Source organism: Phocoena sinus, chromosome 20 (genome assembly GCF_008692025.1).
Source record: "Phocoena sinus isolate mPhoSin1 chromosome 20, mPhoSin1.pri, whole genome shotgun sequence".
NCBI classification, from domain to species: domain Eukaryota; kingdom Metazoa; phylum Chordata; class Mammalia; order Artiodactyla; family Phocoenidae; genus Phocoena; species Phocoena sinus.
Window position 1 is genome coordinate 45,041,971 of NC_045782.1, and position 19,988 is coordinate 45,061,958.

The window sequence follows — 19,988 nt, forward strand, 5'->3', positions numbered from 1 at the left end:
TTTGTTACCGCCCGCCCTCTGGGGCCTCCAGGGAAGCCAAACTTGAGGCCAAAGAGAGAAATACAAACCCCTGCCATCTTCTCTTGCCGGGGACAAAGGCACCACATTCTTCGTGTGCTTCATCATGCTTTTGGAATGAATGTCCACCAAATGCCATCTTTTAGGGACAGCAGTTAAAACTCCTGTTCAACCTGAGCTGTTTAGTCAAATTACAGCTAAATTCTTGGTCTGAGGTCTTAAAGGACTGCGTGAAGCGGGCTCAGATGGTGACGTTAAAGAAAATAAAGCACGCCTCAAATGTGTAGAAAATAAATTGGAAAGATCTACACCTGAAGTTTCTAATATTTTGAAGGTGGCTACACCTTTAAGAACCTAATTTTCATCAGCCTATGAGCCCCTTTCTCAGAAAAGCTCATACTCATGTATCTAACAGTAAACTTTGCATACGATTTCAGGGGTTCATGGGCCCCTTAAGGTGTATCCTGGATCTCAGGTTATTCACATTAAAAATTTCTATCTCTACAATCTACTATGTATAAAACAAATAAGTTACAAGGGGGCTTCCCTGGTGGCACAGTGGTTGAGAGTCCGCCTGCCGCTGCAGAGGACATGGGTTCGTGCCCCGGTCCGGGAGGATCCCACATGCCGCGGAGCGGCTGGGCCCGTGAGCCATGGCCGCTGAGCCTGCGCGTCCGGAGCCTGTGCTCCACAATGGGAGAGGCCACAGCAGTGAGAGGCCCGCATACTGCAAAAAAAAAAAAAAAAAAAAAAAAAAAAAAAAAAAAAAGTTACAAGGATATATTGTAGAGCCCAGGGAATACAGCCAATATTTTATAAGAACTATAAATGGAGTATAATCTATAAAAATTTTGAATCACTATTGTACAATTAGTTATACACTTGAAACTAATATTGTAAATCAACTGTTCCTCAATTTAAAAAATCCAATACTGTTCATGTGTTTAAGTAAATGCCTTGTGGTTATATTTTTTTCCTTGTTTTCTTTTTTAATAAAGTTTAAAATAACTTGAAAAAAAAGAATTCCTATCTATGAAAAAATATACAATCCAATGGTGGGACTTTAGGCTATTTTAATCTTTGTGGTGTTGTATTTTTTAAATTTTCCAAAATTAGCATTAGTTTTGTAACTAGGACAAGTTATTTTACAAAGTTACCAAAAAGAAAGAAAAGAAAGAAGTTTCATATTCACTAAGTTAATGTTTCCTTGGAATGACAGACATTGGCTGAAAAGATGGTCAAAAATGTAGTGGGGGGATACTCACTGGTCACCTAAAAGTTTGGTCCAAGCCAAAGAGTTTGAAAAGGTCTTCTCATTTCTACGTGTTTTCCCACATTTCTCCTGTTGTCCAACAGTTTTGCTAAAAAAATCATGTGTCTTTCGTAGCTACAATCAGAACAGCCTTCTGGTCCTTAGATATTTATATTATCCTTCAACTTTTCATTCATTTTGAATGAATTCAAAGTTTCTGATTCATCCAATCCTTCCTCAAGTTCCCTTGTTTTTGTGGCTAAGCTTCCAATATCTCTACCTGAACCTGTTTTCTAAACATCCAACCTTTTTCAGAGCAGAAAATACAGCTCTGTTTGGCTGTCTCACTGTGAAATGTTTGCTCACTTAAGGAACTTTATATCACTCTTAAGTAAAGGCCAATTTGTTGTCTATAGTGACAAGTTTCTAAGCAAACCATTACCAAGCTGGCTTGGGTGGCTCAGATGGGGCTGTTCTCATGGCTGGTGCCCCAAATAAACTGCTCAACAGAATTCAGAGAAAGGGGAATGGGGGCGGGGCACAGGAAGAGAACTCAGAGCTCTTGCAGGGTTTAGCTGCAAAGGCCATCCCGGAAAAAGCTGGTGAGCCTTGGGTCAGTTCCAGTTTGGAAAGCTCTGGCAAGCCTGTAACAAAACTAAAGGCTGACAGAACATCCAACGCTGGGGTAGACTCCTACCTTTGAGTATAGAAACAAGCCACGTAATCTCACGTTGATGTATATCTGTGACTGATAAGAGGGGGAAAAAAAGGGAGAGTAATAACAAACTTAGTCTAGGAGATAAAATGTGCCAAAATAGAGGCCTGTGGAAGAACTGAAGGAAAACTTTGCTGTTAAAAGGTTGGGAATAGCTGTTCTATGACTACGATACTTAGCTAGGATATTAATTCTATATAGTAATTAGTACCTGTACTTATATTTTACATCAGAGATTGTGCTACTTTAATAGCCCAAAGGTCACTCACTCACTAAAATATAGTAGAGACAGATTTTGAACTCAGGCTGATCTGGCTCCTAATTACTAGTCCATTCCATAGCACTACCTCTCCAAACTAGGACAGGGAAAGACATTTTTGATTGTGAAAAGCGTGGGAGGAAAGAACAAACTGATCAATTTAAGAGGGTTTGGTGACTACAACACCTACACAGTGTTATGAAACTGTCCCAAATATTTAGGAGGAACTGGGCATTTGTGGACACCAGAATTATGCTTTCAAACTATGCCCAAAACATGCCATTTAACATACAAGTGTTCAAAATTAATTTGCTCTTCTGCCCTCAAAAAGCCCTACTTGATAGCTTGAGTGTTTTTTATCATCTTTATTAGCTGGGGTTAGGAAAGTTAAATCAGCGACGTTACTAAAACACTTTTCACGAACACTCCCTTGGGGGCCGGGAGCACCGCATGATTTGGCCAGGTTTTGTTAATCACAAATTAGGTCAACAGCCCAACCTCAAAAGAAAGAACCATTAATGACATATTTCAAGGGCTTTGCAAAATCAGCCAGCTGGGTCTTGGCAAGCTTCAGCAAGGGTGGAGGGAGGGAAGGAGTGGCCAGCTACACTTTCCTTAATGGCCTTCTGAACTTGGGGTCCTGTAGCTCCCAAGGTTTCCAACTGCCCATACAAACAAAACTGAAGACTTTGCTTCCACTGCTATTTAGAATGGAAAGGAACCTGCCACTTTGGTGACCACAATTTCGGTTTTAATTCTTGGTTCTGGGAAGCTCAAAAAAATAAATAAATGAATAAACAAGAGTAATTTAAGAGGCCTAATGCTGAAGCAAAAATCCTATTCAACAATGAGGATTTACTATAACAAGAAATTATCCAGAATTTCTTTTCAGTGATGCAGCCACAGAAAGGTTGAAGAGAGGGACGGAAAAAAAATCAAACATCGGTAAGAAAAAGAATGTTTATTTCCTACCTTAATTCTAAGAATAGTTAGGTTGCTTGATACGATTTAAAGCCAAGATACAATGTAGCAATTTAAAGAATCAGGGACTTCCCTGGTGGCACAGTGGTTAAGAATCCGCCTGCCAGTGAAGGACACATGGGTTCGAGCCCTGGTCTGGGAAGATCCCACATGCCGCGGAGCAACGAAGCCCGTGAGCCACAACTACTGGGCCTGCTTTCTACAGCCCGTGAGCCACAACTACTGAGCCTGCGTGCCACAATTACTGAAGCCCGCACACCTAGAGCCTGTGCTCCACAAGAGAAGCCACTGCGATGAGAAGCCCGTGCACCGCAACGAAGAGTAGCCCCCACTCGCCACAACTAAAGAAAGCCCACGCACAGCAAAGAAGACCCAACACAGCCAAGAAAAAAAAAAAAGAATCAATACTCTGGGAAATATTTAACACTGACGTTCAATCTTCTAATGATAATGTTAACTTTTTTTTTGGCTGCGTGTCATGTGGGATCTTAACTCCCCAACCAGGGATCAAACCCACAGCCCCCTGCGTTGGAAGCACAGTGTTAACCACTGGACCACCAGGGAAGTCCCAATAACGTTAACTTTTTAAAGATTTTTGCAACAAGCAAAATAAGTGTCTGCAGTTTTTACTTTTGTATTTCACTAAAATTTTGTGTTACCTTCCCACCCTTACTTACAACTAATACAAAAATCAAACAGGGCTTCCTTGGTGGCGCAGTGGTTGAGAATCTGCCTGCTAATGCAGGGGACACGGGTTTGAGCCCTGGTCTGGGAGGATCCCACATGCCGTGGAACAACTAGGCCCATGAGCCACAACTACTGAGCCTGCGCGTCTGGAGCCTGTGCTCCGCAACGAGAGCCCGCGATAGTGAGAAGCCCGCGCACCGCGATGAAGAGTGGCCCCCGCTCGCCACAACTAGAGAAAGCTCTCGCACAGAAACGAAGACCCAACACAACAAAAATAAATTAATAAAACAAAGGACTAGTCTTTAAAAAAAAAAAATCAGTTATAGGCAAAGATAATTAAAATCTTAGACGAGATTTAAAACTGCTAGCTTAAAAATGTAGTGCATTAATAAAAGCAATTTAGACATTATTTTATGAAAGAGGGAAAAGTTGGTGGCTGTACAGTGTTTTATCACTTTTTAAAATTAAGCTGAATATAAAACCTCAAAAAATACCTAAGATTTTATCCAGTTAAGTTCAATAAGAACATACAAATGCCTCTCTGGATTTTAACTCCAAAGAAACTAGTATGTTAAGAATTTTATCTAAAATATGAAAATGTATTTTTAGAAATCAGCTGCCTCCCGTCCATTACTTCACTGAGTCATGCCTTTACGCTAACAAATCCAGGCCTTGTACTCTTATCAAAATGTGTATTACACTAGTCCCTTTAAAGCCATAAAGCTCCACCTACCTTAAAGCAAAAGCCTAGGATGTCCAGGTTTACTTCCACATTTTCTCAAGTGAAAGACTTCTGGATGCAGCAACCAAGAAGGGACTTATGCTGGGGAAAGGGGAGGGAAAAAGGGGAGTGGAGCACGAGGTAGGCAGGGAAGGGAGGACAGGCTGCAGAGCCGCAGTCTGGTTACTTCTCTCCTCCTCCCCCTCCCACCCACCCCACCCCCGCCCCGCTTTTATAAAATAATTATTTTTGGCTGCGTTGGGTCTTCATTGCTGCACGCAGGCTTTCTCTAGTTGCAGAGCAGGGGCTACCCTTCGTTGCGGTGCATGGGCTTCTCACTGCGGTGGCTTCTCTTGTTGCAGAACACGGACTCTAGGCACGTGGGCTTCAGTAGTTGTGGCTCGCGGGCTCTAGAGCACAGGCTCAGTAGTTGTGGTGCACGGGCTTAGTTGCTCCGCGGCATGTGGGATCTTCCCCAACCAGGGATCGAAGCCATGTTCCCTACATTGGCAGGCAGATTCTTAAACTGTGCCACCAGGGAAGTCCCAGCTTTTATCTTCTGTGGTGGAAAAAGGCAGTGGAGGCTTTGCTCATCACTTTTCCACCAGTCAAAAAAGCAGCCAAAAATAAATTTAAAAAAAAAGGCAGAAACTAACAGTTGTACTTTAAAGATGCATTTCGTTTTCCTGAGACTTCTGGGATACTGTAGCTAACACTCCACCCCCCAACCCCTTCCTTTTCTGCTAACAGCAGAGCAACTCTTTCAAGTAGTGGCTTTCACAACCCAGGCTGCACAGATGGAGCACCTGGGGATTAAATTAAAAACTTAAGTGCACTATTTCAACCCCACCCCTTACCAATTAAACTTTCCCAGTTGTTGATGCCAAGGTGCAGCCTTGAAACCACTTTAGCCTTGAAATTTCAGAGGAATGAATTCCACTTGTAGCTCCAGGAGAAATTTATGATTAAATTTAAGATTTTTATCCCATCTCCCTGGCCAGTAAGCCTTGAGAAGACATTGGCTCAGGGCTTCTGCGAAATTTTATTTGTTCTTTGGTGAAAACTTGTGAAAAAAATTTTTCTGACTGGTGTGAAATGGATGTGAAGACTGGAAGTGCCAATGGCCATTTTCACCAACCAAGAGGGGAAGAAGCCTGGAGCAAAGCCAGAATTCAGAAGTGGGCAGGAAGTTATCAATCTTGTATCCTTGATGACATAACAAACCTTACATTAAATGATGTCTGCAACCAAAACTACACTCCTGGTTAGAGTCACATCCGTTCAATTCAGCTCCCCTTCATTTGCATCCTTTAAGAGCTCTAAATTAGAAAGTAACACATCGGCATGGTGAAGTAAAGAAAAGGGTGGAATTTAATCTTTATTTACAGGACACTGCAAGATATGAAATTCCACAAAGAAATAAGAAACCCATTGAGAGGAGAAGCTTCATACAGTATGTACAGTTTGGAACTGTTCAAGTATAGTTTCTTTGTAAAAAGTGCTACAATAACAAACCACGTGTAAAGAGTTCTTAGTAGAGAAACAGTAAGACAAACTTCTACCAAACATAGTACACAACAAACAACTTTATGCCTCAGATGTACAATCTAAAAGTTGAAGGTCCCAGCAGTGCCATCCTGAACTTGGAATGTAAACCCTTCAGAGGTAGTTTCTGGCACAACATTTTGATCTTCCTCTTCCTGGAAGTATTTAAAAACAAACAATATAATCCCATAAATGTGGCACATTTCTAAGAGGTAGCTGCCTAGAAGTCTATATTTACTTTTTTCTTCTTTTATCTCAATTTATTTAGGCTAAAAACAAAAACAAAAAAAAGTTTACACATTTCTCCCACCTCTGGCAACCACCAATCTGTTCTCCATATCTATGAGCTTGTGTGTGTGTTTTTTAACGTTCCACATATAAGAGAGATCTTATGGTATTTGTCTTCCTCTGTCTGACTCATTTCACTTAGCATAATGCCTATAGGGTATTCACTCTTAAAGTCTTCATTTGTGTATTTCACCTTTAATCCTGAAACACACTTCAATATCTCAAATAGTGGAAGGAGGGATACTGAACTTGCCTGAGAGGGGAAGGTTCTGAATGGGTTAAGAAATGCTACTACAACATGGATACAACTAGAGATTATCATACTAAGTGAAATAAGTCAGAAAGACAAATACTGTATATTACTTACATGTGGAATCTAAACTACAACACAAAGGAACCTATCTGTGAAACAGAATCACAGACATCAAGAACAGACTGGCGGTTGCCAAGAGGGAGGGGGATGGGGGAAGGATGGAGTGAGAGGCTGGCGTTAAATGTAAGCTATTATACATAGAATGGATAAACAAGTTCTTACTGTACAGCACAGAGAACTATAGTCAATATCCTAAGATAAACCATAGTGGAAAAGAATATATACAAAAAAGAATATATATATAGGTATAACTGAATCACTTTGCTGTACAGCAATAATTAACACAACACTGTAAATCAACAATACTTCAATAAAAAATTATAATATTAAAAGAAAAAAATTTTTAAAGAAAGCTTCTACAATTAACAGAAAAATAGAGATTTTTTTAACCTGTCACTTTTCAGTAGGCAAGAGCAAAACCGATTAGGCCAGAGGATGGCTGTCGGGTCGGCCTACTTCTCCAACTCCTACACAAATTTAGTCTCAAGATATTCCAAGGTTCATGGGACTTCCCTGGTAGCACAGTGGTTAAGACTCCGCGATCCCAATGCAGGGGGCCCAAGTTCGATCCCTGGTCAGGGAACTGGAGCCCACAAGCATGCCGCAACTAAGACCCAGCACAACCAAATAAATAAATTAAACAACAACAACAAAAAGGTATTCTAAGATTCGTGAGGCTTTTCATTCGAAAGTAAATTGGTGACTTTTTAATATCTCAAGTTACAAAGATGGTATTATCAAGCCAAACATTAAAGGAGCAAATATGTATGTCATCTCCTACTTACACTAATATTTTACTGTATTTATCAGGGCTCATTAAAAAAGTATGAGGAAAAAAAAATCTTACAGGCTTAATCCTAAGTGTGTATTTTCCCAGTGCTTATTAACATTACCAGGTTACTCACCTCCACAGAGAAATACTTCTCAATCAAGTTTAATGAAGCTTTGTACACAGACTCATTTTCATGGTTTTGTAGAGCTTCAATTTTGTCCAAACCTCCACATTCTTCAATCATTATACTAAGTTTCTCAGTTTCACCTAGTTTCTCAGCAGCCTAAAAAAAAATTTCCAAGTTTAGTAGCTTAAGCTTTGAATGTTCTGTTTTAATGAAAACAATGTCTATGTTTGACTATCAATATATATCAGACAGAAATAAACACAACGGTTCCTTCCATAATCCTAATAGATAAAACTATCTCCATTTTTATCTACATTTCACATTTTTTAAAAATTCAAGGGAATCAGACCTGTACTTGCTCTTAGCAACTACTTCTGTAGCCTTCAGCCACAACGATCATAGTATAGTTCTCAATCTTTTCTGCGCATCAAAATCACCTCGGCAACTTTAAAAATGACGGTATATCCAGGTTCAATTGGTCTGTGATGGGAATTGGAAACTACTAGTGTAAAAGCACCCCAAATAATCCCAAAAGGTATGTAGTCAAGGAAGAGAACCATTGTCCAAGAGTAAAGAGGGCCTACGGTATGTAAAAACAAATTCCCTGGACTAGATTATTTGATGATATCAAGAACCTATTAGGTGTAAGAATGATATTGTGGCTAAATATGTTTTAAAGTTCTCAACTTTTAGAAGAAACATAAATTTTAAAAAATGAAATTACTTACTTGCTTCCCTGTAAGCAAGGGAATAAAATAAAATTTTAGGGCTTCCTTGGTGGCGCAGCAGTTAAGAATCCGCCTGCCAATGCAGGGGACACGGGTTCTATCTCTGTTCCGGGAAGATCCCACATGGCTGCGGAGCAACTAAGCCCGTGCACCACAACTACTGAGCCTACGCTCTAGAGCCTGTGAGCAACAACTACTGAGCCCACATGCCACAACTACTGAAGCCCATGTGCCTAGAGCCCGTGCCCCACAACAAGAGAAGCTACCGCAATGAGAAGCCCGCGCACCGCAACGAAGAGTAGCCCCCACTCGCCGCAACTAGAGAAAGCCCGCATGCAGCAACAAAGACCCAATGCAGCCAAAAATAAATTAATTAATTTAAAAAAAATAAAATTTTAGGTAAGGTGAGTAGAAAAAGAGGCCAAATGTTGACAATTATTTATGCTAGGTGATGGATACATTAGGGATCATTATTCTAAACTCAACTTTGATATGTACAAATTTCCATAATCTGAAGTTTAAAGTTGTTGAGTAAGACCTACCTACCACCAAACACTATGACAAGTGCCCTGTGCTAGCATGCTTGGATCAATTAGGAACGGAACCAAAGAAAAATATAATTAACTAGGTCATTCAAATTTAATTTCACCAAAATTCAGTATGAAACTGGGGAATTACAAACTCTTGACAAAATAAATAGGTATGAATAGTGTCCACATATGTACCTGACCTCAATTCAGGTGACATCATTCACCTGTCATTTCCTTTATCTCTCTTACAATCCGTTGTCACACCTTTTATCAAGAGTGTGGCCCCCATAAATGTCTCTCTGATTCTGTGGCCCCCTGAGTAAGCTCAGCTGCCCCCACTCCTGTCACCTTCATAGCAAACTAATTATCAAGTCCAAATTCAAACACATGCCACCTTCTTAAGACTTACCTGAAAGATATTTGAGATGGCATCCAGAATAACCAGAATAATTTTAGTGTCTTTCGCAGTTAGGAGGTTCATCAACGGTTCTATTATGCCACAATGAACAAGGTATACAATCTGCTCAACTGTTCCGCCACTTGTGTAGTTGGTCACAGCCCATACAGCTTCCTTTTGTGTCTTAAAGTCGGCCTAATTAACATAAGGAAACAGGTTTATTTCAGAATGGTCATAAAAATAAGATTCCAAAAGTACTGTTTTAGAAAAACGGTGACTAAAACTACCAACTGGTTCTATCCAAGCTTAAGTAAAAGAAATGACTATTATTTAGCAAAGGCAGTTAAGTAGAACTTAACATTAGTACATTAAGAATCTACCAAGTGCCTGTCCATAAACACTTACAATCCCTTATTAAGTCCTAAGACTTCATTACCTTAGAGAGAACGCCAACAAGGAATGGAACTAATCCATGATTTACAACTTGCTGTATCTGGTCCTGGCGGCCAGCCGTGATGTTTGACATTGTCCATGTAGCTTCCTTCTGAATATTAGTTTTGGAGTTTGTAAGCAGGCTGGGAAAGATGGCAAGTGCTCCTGCATCTATTACAACCTGAGTCTGTTCATCTGTCCCAGTGACAATATTCCCTATGGCTCTTAGCGCGGGAGTCTGAAAAGGAAAAAAATGTTGATGCTGGCGGTTATCTTTTATCTTTTCCAGCACTGCTCAAAATCTCTATACCCTAAAAGTTTTGACAAGTAAGAGGCTCATTATATGGCCTAAAATAGACAATATGTCAATATTAGTACCAACTGATTATGCTCCTTAGAGTTTATATTCTCACCTGAAAGTTAACTTACCACAATTGGCAATTCAGTAGCTCCTAAAAGCTTCACAAGTTGGGGTACAACCCCAGTTTTCACAACCATTTCAATCCGTTCATTTGGACCATCGGTAAGGTAGGAAATAGCCCAGCAGGTATCAGCTAAAACTTCTGGATCATCGTGATGCAGGAGACGAACTAAAGTAGGAAGAATTTGCTCAACAGCATCTAAGGGGGGTGCAGGATTCTTGTTGCGACAAAGATTTGAAAGTGTCCAGGTAAGATTACGTAAGTAACCACACTAGGGGAAAAGAAAAATGCAATGAAGTGCTCTGTTTTTTGAGAAGGTGGGAAAATTAGAATCAATGAATAACTTGATGTATGTTAAGTAACTTACCGCTAAAGATGACAAATCAGGAACCGCCAAAAGTGCCAACAGCGGGTCAACTGCACCATACTTGATAACCAAGTCTCGGAAAACCGAGCCATCACCTTTAAAAAAAAAAGGCAAAAGTTAACCATAACTACTTGTCTAGCACCATCAATTTCAGTGACTGAGTGCACCAGTGTCTTGAAGCAAAGAAAACACTCTCAGAAATTCCTTAAATTAGATGCCACTTCCACCCCTTATATGTACTGGAAGCAAGTAAGTTCAAAACCCAACACAGACGTCACTATTACTTATGACAAGGCACTTCTACTAACCTCAGTATGACTGAAGACACTCAGTCAAAAGAATCTTAAATCCAAGTACCTGCAATGTTTCCTAGAGCCCATACAGCTTGTTCACTGATGTGAGTGTGGGGAGATGCCAACAGAGAAATGAATGCTGGGATAGCACCTCCATCTACCACAGCCTTTGTCTGTTCTGATGTCCCGGAAGCAATGTTAGTGAGGGCCCAAGCAGATTCAAACTGAATGGGACTACAATCAGTTCTGCCCAAGAAGGACACAAATTTTGGAATCAAACCAGCCCGGATTATGCTGTCTATAGGGGGCTGTTTTTCCCTGGAAAGCAGCTTCCTACGGGTAAGCAAAAAGAGAAACAAAAATTGAAGGTGATTATCAAAACACGTTCATATAAAAAAAAATTTAAAATGCAACTCAAGAGTTTAGAACTTTAAACAACCTTTTACAGTAAAGCACTAAATGCTGAGACATCCTGGAATTTAAGAGGAGCTGAGCAGACTGGCTGCATGGCGCTACCATAAGTTGTGTCGTAAACTATTTTTTTTCCAAAACTGAGATATTACCAATAATGTAGAACCTTCTCTCTGCATCTCTGCAGAAATCTACTTTAGATCTTATCACTTTTTAAAAACTTTGACAATCTGATAGCATTGCACTCTTAAATTAAATTGTTAATTTAATTTGCATTTCTCTGACCACTAGGGAAGCTAAACATCTTTTCCATGATCATTTGTCAACTGGATTTGCTTTTCCCCACACTGTCAAGCTACAGAAATTATTAATCCTTTCTATTATGGATATCACAAATATTTGTGTAGGGTGGGAGATAAGAGTCTACATATATTTATTTCCTAAATGGATGGACCATTCTAAATAAATGGGATAGCACCTCCTTCCCATTAGCTATTAGGGATAGCTAATCCCACTTCCTGAATAATTCCTCCTTTCCCTGACAGACTTGAAATGCCACTCCGACAAAAACTTTGTAATTTTGTTAAAAAGTACACCAAAAGGTTAACAGTGATTATCACTAGAGGTAGATGGAATTTAGGCAATTACAGAAAATTTTACATCCTCCTAAGGGAAGATTCTAATGAAAATAGGCCTAGGCCTGGCTTAACCTTTACTTTACCCTCACCACCTGCTCATCACTTTCCCACCAAAAAATGTAAAAAGGCTGATTTCTTAGGTTACCCATGCTATAGCAGACAAGGCTTACCTAGCAGCTTGAGTAGCTTGGAGCTGGCTTTCCAAATTGTTGCTATTTATGCCTTTGACAATGTCATCAACAGACCAATTTACAGTGCCCTACAAGAAAATGGAATTAATTTTGCAAATTATCATTTTTAAGATTAAATACAGGACTTCCCTGGTGGCGTAGCAGTTAAGAATCCACCTGCCAATGCAGGGGACATGGGTTCAAGCCCTGGTCCGGGAAGATCCCACATGCCGCGAAGCAACTAAGCCTGTGCACCACAACTACTGAGCCTGTGCTCTAGAGCCCGTGAGCCACAACTACTGAGCCTGTGTGCCACAACTACTGAAGCCCACGCGCCTAGAGCCCGTGCTCCACAACAAGAGAAGCCATTGCAGTGAAAAGTCCGAGCACCACTAATGAAGGGTAGCCCGTTTGCTGCAACCACAGAAAAGCCCGTGTGTAGCAACGAAGACCCAACGCAGCCAAAAATAAATAAATTTATTTTAAAAAAAGGATTAAACACAAGCAATAAAATCCCAACATGAAGACATTCCTAAGTTTATAATCAGTTACTAAGAGTTTAGCCCTACATTAAAATTTGCCTGTCAATGAAATATTCATTTTTAATATGTAGAACAATTCTCAAACTTGGTGTCATGATTAAACAAAGTCTCAAGTAATGGAGTATCCCAGCATTTAGTCACTAGATAAAGTAGCTGTGAACAACTTTAAAAAAAAGAATTAGAGCACTGTGAAGGTTATTCCTACCTTAGTCTAAGTCACTTGTATTTAGATATGCTGGGATTTTTCATATCTAAGTTTGTTATCTATTCATTTCCACAGTAGTGTTGCAAATATAAATGTATAGGTTGTGATCATAGGTTTGATTTAATTGTAGCATTGCTTTGAGAACCAATGCTACAGTTAGCTCAAAAAGACAGTGTCCCTTTCTCCCTATAGGCTTACAACTTAACAAGGAAAATGTGACAAGCCAACAACCATATAATAAATGGCTATATGTATAACACCATATATATATATATATATATATATATATATATATATATATATATATATATATGGTGTTATACGTATATAGTGTTATACAGAATTTACTCTCCTTTTTTGGTGCAGAATGGGGTGCTACAGGAATTCTGAGAAGGGAGCATTTTTCCTGTTAGGCTAACCAAAGAGTGCTATAAGGAGAAGATGGGATTTGAGTATAAAACTCGAGAAATAGCGCATAGGTGGAATTCAATTAAAAAAAAAAACTGATAAAATACGGAGCGCTAAAGTAAAGCATAACATGAAAAAAAGCAGGAAAGTGCCCAATATCTTTGAAAGATGAAATACATAAATTTGAAAATCTAAGATGGGTCTAATTTACAAAAAACCTTCAAAAAATAAGGATTTAAAACCATAAAGTTTCTAAGATGTTTAAAGCAGTATTTTAGGACAATTTTTAGGTAAGTAGTATGCGGCACAGAATGAAGGGAAAGATAAAATTAGGAGACTACTGAAAGTATTTCAGTACTGAGGAAAAAGACCTGAATAAAGCTGGTGACAAGTACAAAAAATAGAGAAGAAAGGAAGGAAGGAAGGGAAAGAGAAAGAGAAAGAAAGAGGTAGAAATAAGATGGTTCTGGACATGATTAACTTTCAATTAACAGTTAAATGGCCAGGTCAAGGTATGAGCTGGCAACTGGAAATGCAGGGAAACTTGAAGCGAGATCAGAGCTAAAGACAACCTTAGAATCAGCTTCAGTAGATTTCGGAGGGTGGGCAAGAAAAAGACAACCCATCAGAATTACTGCCGGGGAGCACACAAAAACAGATCTTCACATTTGATAGTTAAAACCACAAAGCTAGGCATGTTATTTAAATTTCTAAGAAAAGCCCCATATTGATTTTTCTGGGTTTACCATAATTCATAAGCTAAAATATCCTTACCTGGTTGTTGCGGTTTTCCTGCAGTGGAGAAGCAGCATCATCTGGAAAAGAGCTGACATTTCTCCTTTTCAGCATCTGGTCATCCTTCTTAGCTTTCCTGAGCTCCACATTAACTTCTATTCGGCGCCGCCTCATTTCCTTGAGAAAAGACAACATATTATCTCACCTATTACAATCAGTTTTTGTTGAGGGCACTTTTTCAAATTCGCTCAAAATTTTGACCCCCTTTCCAAATATATTCCCGTTTAAAAAATATCATAGGAAAGCAACAGAAGGTACTCACTGTACTGTCTTTCCCCTTGTTCTTGAATCTGTTAAGGCGGGCAGCTGGTGAATTAGCATTCTCATTGGTGGACATGGTTATGAGACAAAGGGAGAAAGCTGTAAGATGAGGGAGAGAAAAAGATTTCCCTTTTATCATTTTGATGTGCAATAAGGTGAGCATTAATGGAATTATCAAACACATATTGAGTCTACATTTCTATATTAGAGGAAGAACTTCCTTTTTCAACACTATTAAACAGCTTTGGCCAAATGATCTTCGGCCCCTCCCCCTCTGAAGGGCTGATACTTCCTGGAGCAGTACTGTCCACCAGAAATATAATGCAGGCTGCATAAATTTAAGTTTCCTAGTAGCCACATTTTTAAAAAAGCAAAAAGGAACAAAATGAAATTAACTTCAATAATATATTTTATTTAACCCAACATATATTTTCTCATTTCAACACATTACATCAAAAAATTACTGAGATATTTTACATTCTTTCTTCTTCGAGATCTTGCAAGGACTTTAAGCTTACAGCATAACTCAATTCAGACTAGCCACATGCGTTTGGGGACTACCACACCGGACAGTGTGCCTCTAAACTCTATATTGGATCTATAAATAGTTAATTGAAGACAAAGTAGGGGAAATGAGGTTACAGTTAAAATCTATGTCCTAGGGGCCATAAATTCCGATCCTCTGGAGCCTCTACGGTCTTTAAAAGGCCAAAACAGGTACATTCTCCACGTCTGAAAATTTTTTTTTAATCGGATTCATCATTACATTGTGGAGTCTTTCATAAAATTTCCTGCCCACCCACCCTGAACACCTGCGACGCAGTTCTGCATCTTCAGCATCTCGCATACATTTTCATTTCCAGAAATTCTGAGCGAATCCACTAAATTAGGCTGATATCAGCTGTGCTTCACTCAAACTCAGCTACTTAAGAGCATTCTCCAAGAGAGCACAAAAGTAAAAGTCCTCCTTACAAGTGGCTACCTTTAATTCCATTCTGTTCTTTTACGAAATTGTGACACAGCCAAACCTGGGCCTACGTGTTAAGAGACAGAACTTGCAACTGCCACCTCCATCTCCAGTCCCTTCCCCTGCCCCACGCCCCCACCACCGACCCCATTTCGGGGAAGCAGCAGCGGGAACGGGAGGAGGAGGAGCCAGAGGCGCTGGGCCCCCTACCGAGGCTTTCCTCCTCGGGCCTCACTCTGATTCTCTCTCAAAGACGATCGCGGCTGTTCGGAGGGCCTCGAGCCCTACAGCCAAGCATCGTGCAACGCCCGTCTCGCCAACGAACTACGCCCCCCGAGGCCTCGTTAACCAGAGAGGCCAAAGCCAGGCCCGGCACCTACCCCGGGCCTCCCCTCCCGCCGCCTGCAATCCGAGCGCGGCCTTGCGGGCCAGCCGTTGCCGCTCGGGCCGGGCTGCGGCCTCAGTTCGTACCTACACAGCCGGCTCAAGCTTCCACAGGAGGCGGTGCGGGTCGCACAGGCTGCGGATCGACTGCGCTCAAGACGTCCACCACGGTCAGCCAGAGGACGGTGTGGCTCGAGCAGCCGGCCGGCGCGATTTAAATTTCCCGGTGGCCCCGCATTCCGATTGGCTGGTTCGAGCTTACGCTATGCGCCCATTGGTGGATTTGAAAAACACGTTGGGGCGGGGGTCAGAGGGCCCCGAAGAAGAGAGGATCGCATCGCGAGAAAAGGGAGAGGCCGGGCTATCCCAGAGCGCCTTGCAGTTCGGAGGAGAAAGACTCCAGATCCCGGCATGCAGCGCGAAGGGTCAGTTCCTAGTCAGCCATGGCTGGAGCGTTGGCTTTTAGCAGTGGGTTTATGCCTGTATGGTGGATGGTAGTTTCCCTGGATGTTTGCCTTAAACAAGTACCACAAATGATTCCCAAAATAATTCTCTTTCAAAATCTTGATATAGAAATATATTGCTATGCATTTTTCCCCTGATAGGACTCAGAAGGAACTTGGCCGGGGTTTCTGGCCATCAAGGAGGGGAGGGGTAAGGCAGATATGTGCTGCATTTTTTAAGTGGTGTTGATGTTGTTGTTGTTTAACTTGCGTCATGCAAAAGACTGCATAGAAGGCATAAATATGGTAACAAAAGGTTTATTATGCCTGTTTCTCCAGTCTTATTTTTAATAATTTCAAATACAGTAGAGCTGCAAATCTTTATCCATATTTGCCAAATGTTAACATCTGCCACATTTACTATTTCTTTCTCTATGTAAATATATATACACACGGCTTTTACATATTACTTTTTGAACCATTTGAGAGCAAGTCTGAGAAATCATGTCCCTTTACCCCTAAATATTTCGGCTCATATCTTGTAAGAATTCTATTATATAACCACACCACAATCATCAAATTCAAGACAACTGAACTTTGATGCGATTACTTATTTATAGTCTGTGTTCAAATTTTGTCAATTGTTATAGTAATGATCTATGCTATATTTTATACATTTCTGAATAAAATGTTTGTATTTTCTTGTACTTTTTAAAAAAGCATCAATGATGGTTATCAGAACCTCGGGATTATGGGCCAATTTGTTGTCTTTTTGCAACTTTTCTGTATTCTGAAAAGGGTATTTTTAAGAAAAGCTGTATTGGCTTATTTTTTACTATAGATAAATTCAAACAATTATCTTCATCCCTTCTCGCAGGCACTTTTGCCAGCCTCACTCATTGTGTAGCAGCTATGAGAGTCATAGGAGGTTGATTCTACTCCCAACTAACCAATCAGCACAATCCTATCTCCCTAAATGCAAAAATGTGGAAGGATTTCACCTCCAAACCAGTCACTACACGGCATTCTCTTGGCTACTGTGAATGGTTCTGGGGAAGTCATGTGACCTAAATTCATCCAGTTGGGAAGCCTGTGCCTTTTGTTTAATGATTAGAGGTTGGAAAGCAGGCTCTGTTCTTCTGAACGGAGAGATGTGAGTCCTAGAAATCTGAATTAGACAGTTGTAGAGAAACCAGGATCAACAGCCTGCCTTACCTCAGAAAGCTGCTTATATGACTTTGAAATTACATCATCCAATACATTTCCTTTGTTGTTTAAACTCGTTAAATTGGGTTTTCTTTTTTTTTTTTTAATTTATTTTTTGGCTGCGTTGGGTCTTTGTTGCTGTGCGTGGGCTTTCTCTAGTTGCGGCTAGGGGGGCTACTCTTTGTTGCGGTGCGCAGGCTTCTCTTGTTGCAGAGCACGGGCTGTAGGCGCGCGGGCTTAGTAGTTGTGGCGCACGGGCTTAGTTGTTCTGCAGCATGTGGGATCTTCCCGGAGGAGGGTTCGAACCCATGTCCCCTGCGTTGGCACGTGGATTCTTAGCGGTTGGATTCTTAACACTGCGCCACCAGGGAAGCCCCAAATTGGGTTTTCTTTTGCTTGCAAGTATTGGGTACTATGTGCCCAGAATTGTTCTAAGTGTTTTACCTTTATGAATACATTTAATCTTCACAACTCTGTGAGCTAGTATTATTATTTGTTCCATTTCACAGAAGAGTAGGTGGTTAAGTAACTTGTACAGGTTCGCACAGGAGTAAATGGCAGACAGGATTCAAACCCAGGCCATCTCATTCCAGGATCCGTGCTCTCTGACCACTATTCTGTGCTTGCACCTGAAAATAACCTGAAACAGAAGTAAAATGTCAAAAGTGAAAGTTGCCTTTGAAAGATACACCTTGTCCTGGGAAAGCATACACCCCCCAACTCTTCCTATTGTAGTTTGGATGGAGATTCAGGAGAGGGTCTGTCTGGCCTAAGCCAATCAGTACATTCCATCTCCCAGACACAGGAATTTGGTGATAAAGATGTAACACAATGCAGTAAAATATTTACTGAGACTTTTGTGAGATATCCCCTCTCTTCCAGTGGACTGCGTGCTCTGAAGATGTGAGCCTGAGAGTGAAGCTGCTCCAGAGAAGCAAACCCAAGTGTGCCCAAGTCTGAATAATTATAGTTTACCTGTCAGTCATTCTTTCAAGAACTATGTTCCACTGAAAAAGCAGCCAGTTTAGCCTGCAACTCAAACACTGAACAAATGTTTTCCTCAAGAGACAACCATTGAATTCTGTGGTAAAAGTGATTTATGCATAATTCCCATTTTGTCACACAAAATATTAAAAAGATGTGTACTCAAGGGTCGAGATTTAAATTAATAATTCTTATAGTGTCATCAAGGATGTTCTTAAGTGAAGCTGGCCCAAATTCCCTCCCCTCCCTCCACTGCACAAAGGTGAAGAATAACGATTATTGCTTAGTGTCACTGCCTTGATTCGCTGTGTCAGTTTTACCCACCATTGCTTCTGCACCATTGTTGCTATATGATTATTTATTATTCACTAATTATGTCCTAGTTTTTGTGAAAAGCATTTCCTGGATGACTCAGGATCCACAGGTAATAAAACTGACACATAACACACTGACTCGTAAGATTTGAAAGATGCACACCAAAATGTTAATAGTGGTTAACTCTGAATGGTAAAATTATAATCAATTTCAATTTTTGTTTGGCTTACCCCCATTTTATACAATTTTTAAATGAACAGGTATTATGTGTCTAAGAAGAAAACGAAATCGTGTATTTTTAAAAATAACAAATGCAGCACCTTTATATGCAACAAGCATACAGATACTATGCATGGAACCAAAAAATCTCTAAATCTTTATCAAAGACCTAGCTTTAGGATAAAAACAAAATTCGTATTATTTTGTATTTAGGGACCTCGTTATATTTATTTTCCCTTCAATTCGGAGGGAAAGAAGAGATGGGGAGAAAAATGTTTGTAGGTGAGTGGGGGAGAAGGGCAGATTTGAAGAAAAGCCTGTTCACCCTGCAAACTCCCAACAGCTCCCAGCACATAATGTTATCCAATTAACGTACTTTGAATAAAGGCAGGGAAAAAAAGGGAAGGAGGGAGCTGTTAGGGACGGGAAGGTTGGGGGGATGCGGTAGGACCTCACGCCAGAGGAAGGTCACAGGAACTCTGCAAAATGCAGAGGCCCGGGACCGCCCTGGTAAATAGAATTAGAACGGGGAGAGGCCAGGCATTGGAATTTTGTTTAGAGTTCCCCCGCCCACCAAGTGCGCCTAGTATGCTGCCAGGACTGAGACCCTTCCGAAAACCCAAGAGGAAACAGCTCCCCAAGACACCCAAAGCCACCCGCGTGCGGGCCACGCAGTACAAGGGCAATAGGGTGGGGCAGACCCTGCGCATGCGCGCGGAGGCTCTGGCGGCGGGACGGGTCGAGGGCGCAGGAGTGCGCAGGCGCGTGCTGCAGGCACTGGGGGCGGCTCCCAAATCACACACCGCCGGAAGGGAGGCCGCAGAGCGCGAGGGCGGTGCGCGATGATGGCATTGCGTAAGGGGACGGTGTGAGAACCCGGATACCGTGGTGACCCAGTGGCCTAATGGATAAGGCATCAGCCTCCGGAGCTGGGGATTGTGGGTTCGAGTCCCATCTGGGTCGCACAAAGATTAATTTTGATGGAGAGAAACGCCCTGATGAGCTCGAAAGTAGATTTTGAAATGTCGTAATTTCGCTTTCTCTACAGCGATCTCGAGGGCTATCCTATTTACAAATTAGGAAATGCATCTCCGAGGTCTAACAGCACTGGAATTGAGACCTTGCAAGTGAAA

At 41.0% G+C, this 19,988-nt stretch overlaps 1 protein-coding gene and 1 non-coding gene across 3 annotated transcripts; one reads left to right on the top strand and one right to left on the bottom strand.

Annotated features, from left to right (window-relative positions):
- Positions 1-5,981: 5,981 nt before the first annotated feature.
- KPNA2 (karyopherin subunit alpha 2) lies at positions 5,982-15,912 on the bottom strand. 2 transcript variants are annotated; one of them, XM_032617738.1, is made up of 11 exons: positions 15,776-15,912; positions 14,339-14,436; positions 14,056-14,193; positions 12,127-12,215; positions 10,972-11,240; positions 10,615-10,709; positions 10,255-10,518; positions 9,830-10,063; positions 9,406-9,588; positions 7,745-7,894; positions 5,982-6,333 (listed from the first exon to the last, which is right to left on the bottom strand). In XM_032617738.1, the coding sequence occupies exons 2-11, from the start codon at positions 14,411-14,413 to the stop codon at positions 6,241-6,243; spliced, it is 1,590 nt and encodes a 529-aa protein (XP_032473629.1). In that variant the 5' UTR covers positions 14,414-14,436; positions 15,776-15,912; the 3' UTR covers positions 5,982-6,240. The 2 variants fall into 2 exon arrangements, with proteins under 2 accessions (XP_032473629.1, XP_032473630.1); XM_032617739.1 differs by lacking the exon at positions 15,776-15,912 and having other exon boundaries at positions 14,339-14,538.
- A 3,833-nt stretch (positions 15,913-19,745) lies between these two features.
- TRNAR-CCG lies at positions 19,746-19,818 on the top strand. Its single transcript has one exon. It is a non-coding gene; the product is annotated as a tRNA-Arg (tRNA).
- The last annotated feature ends 170 nt before the right edge of the window (positions 19,819-19,988 follow it).

Excerpts from the sequence above, each read along its gene's own strand:
- KPNA2 (XM_032617739.1), bottom strand. The coding sequence starts at position 14,521 with ATGTGTTTGATAATTCCATTAATGCTCACCTTATTGCACATCAAAATG. Across the intron at positions 10,519-10,614 it reads CTGATTTGTCATCTTTAGCG|TGTGGTTACTTACGTAATCT; the intron begins GTAAGTTACTTA and ends CTTTTCCCCTAG. Across the intron at positions 9,589-9,829 it reads TTGTTGGCGTTCTCTCTAAG|GCCGACTTTAAGACACAAAA; the intron begins GTAATGAAGTCT and ends TATGTTAATTAG.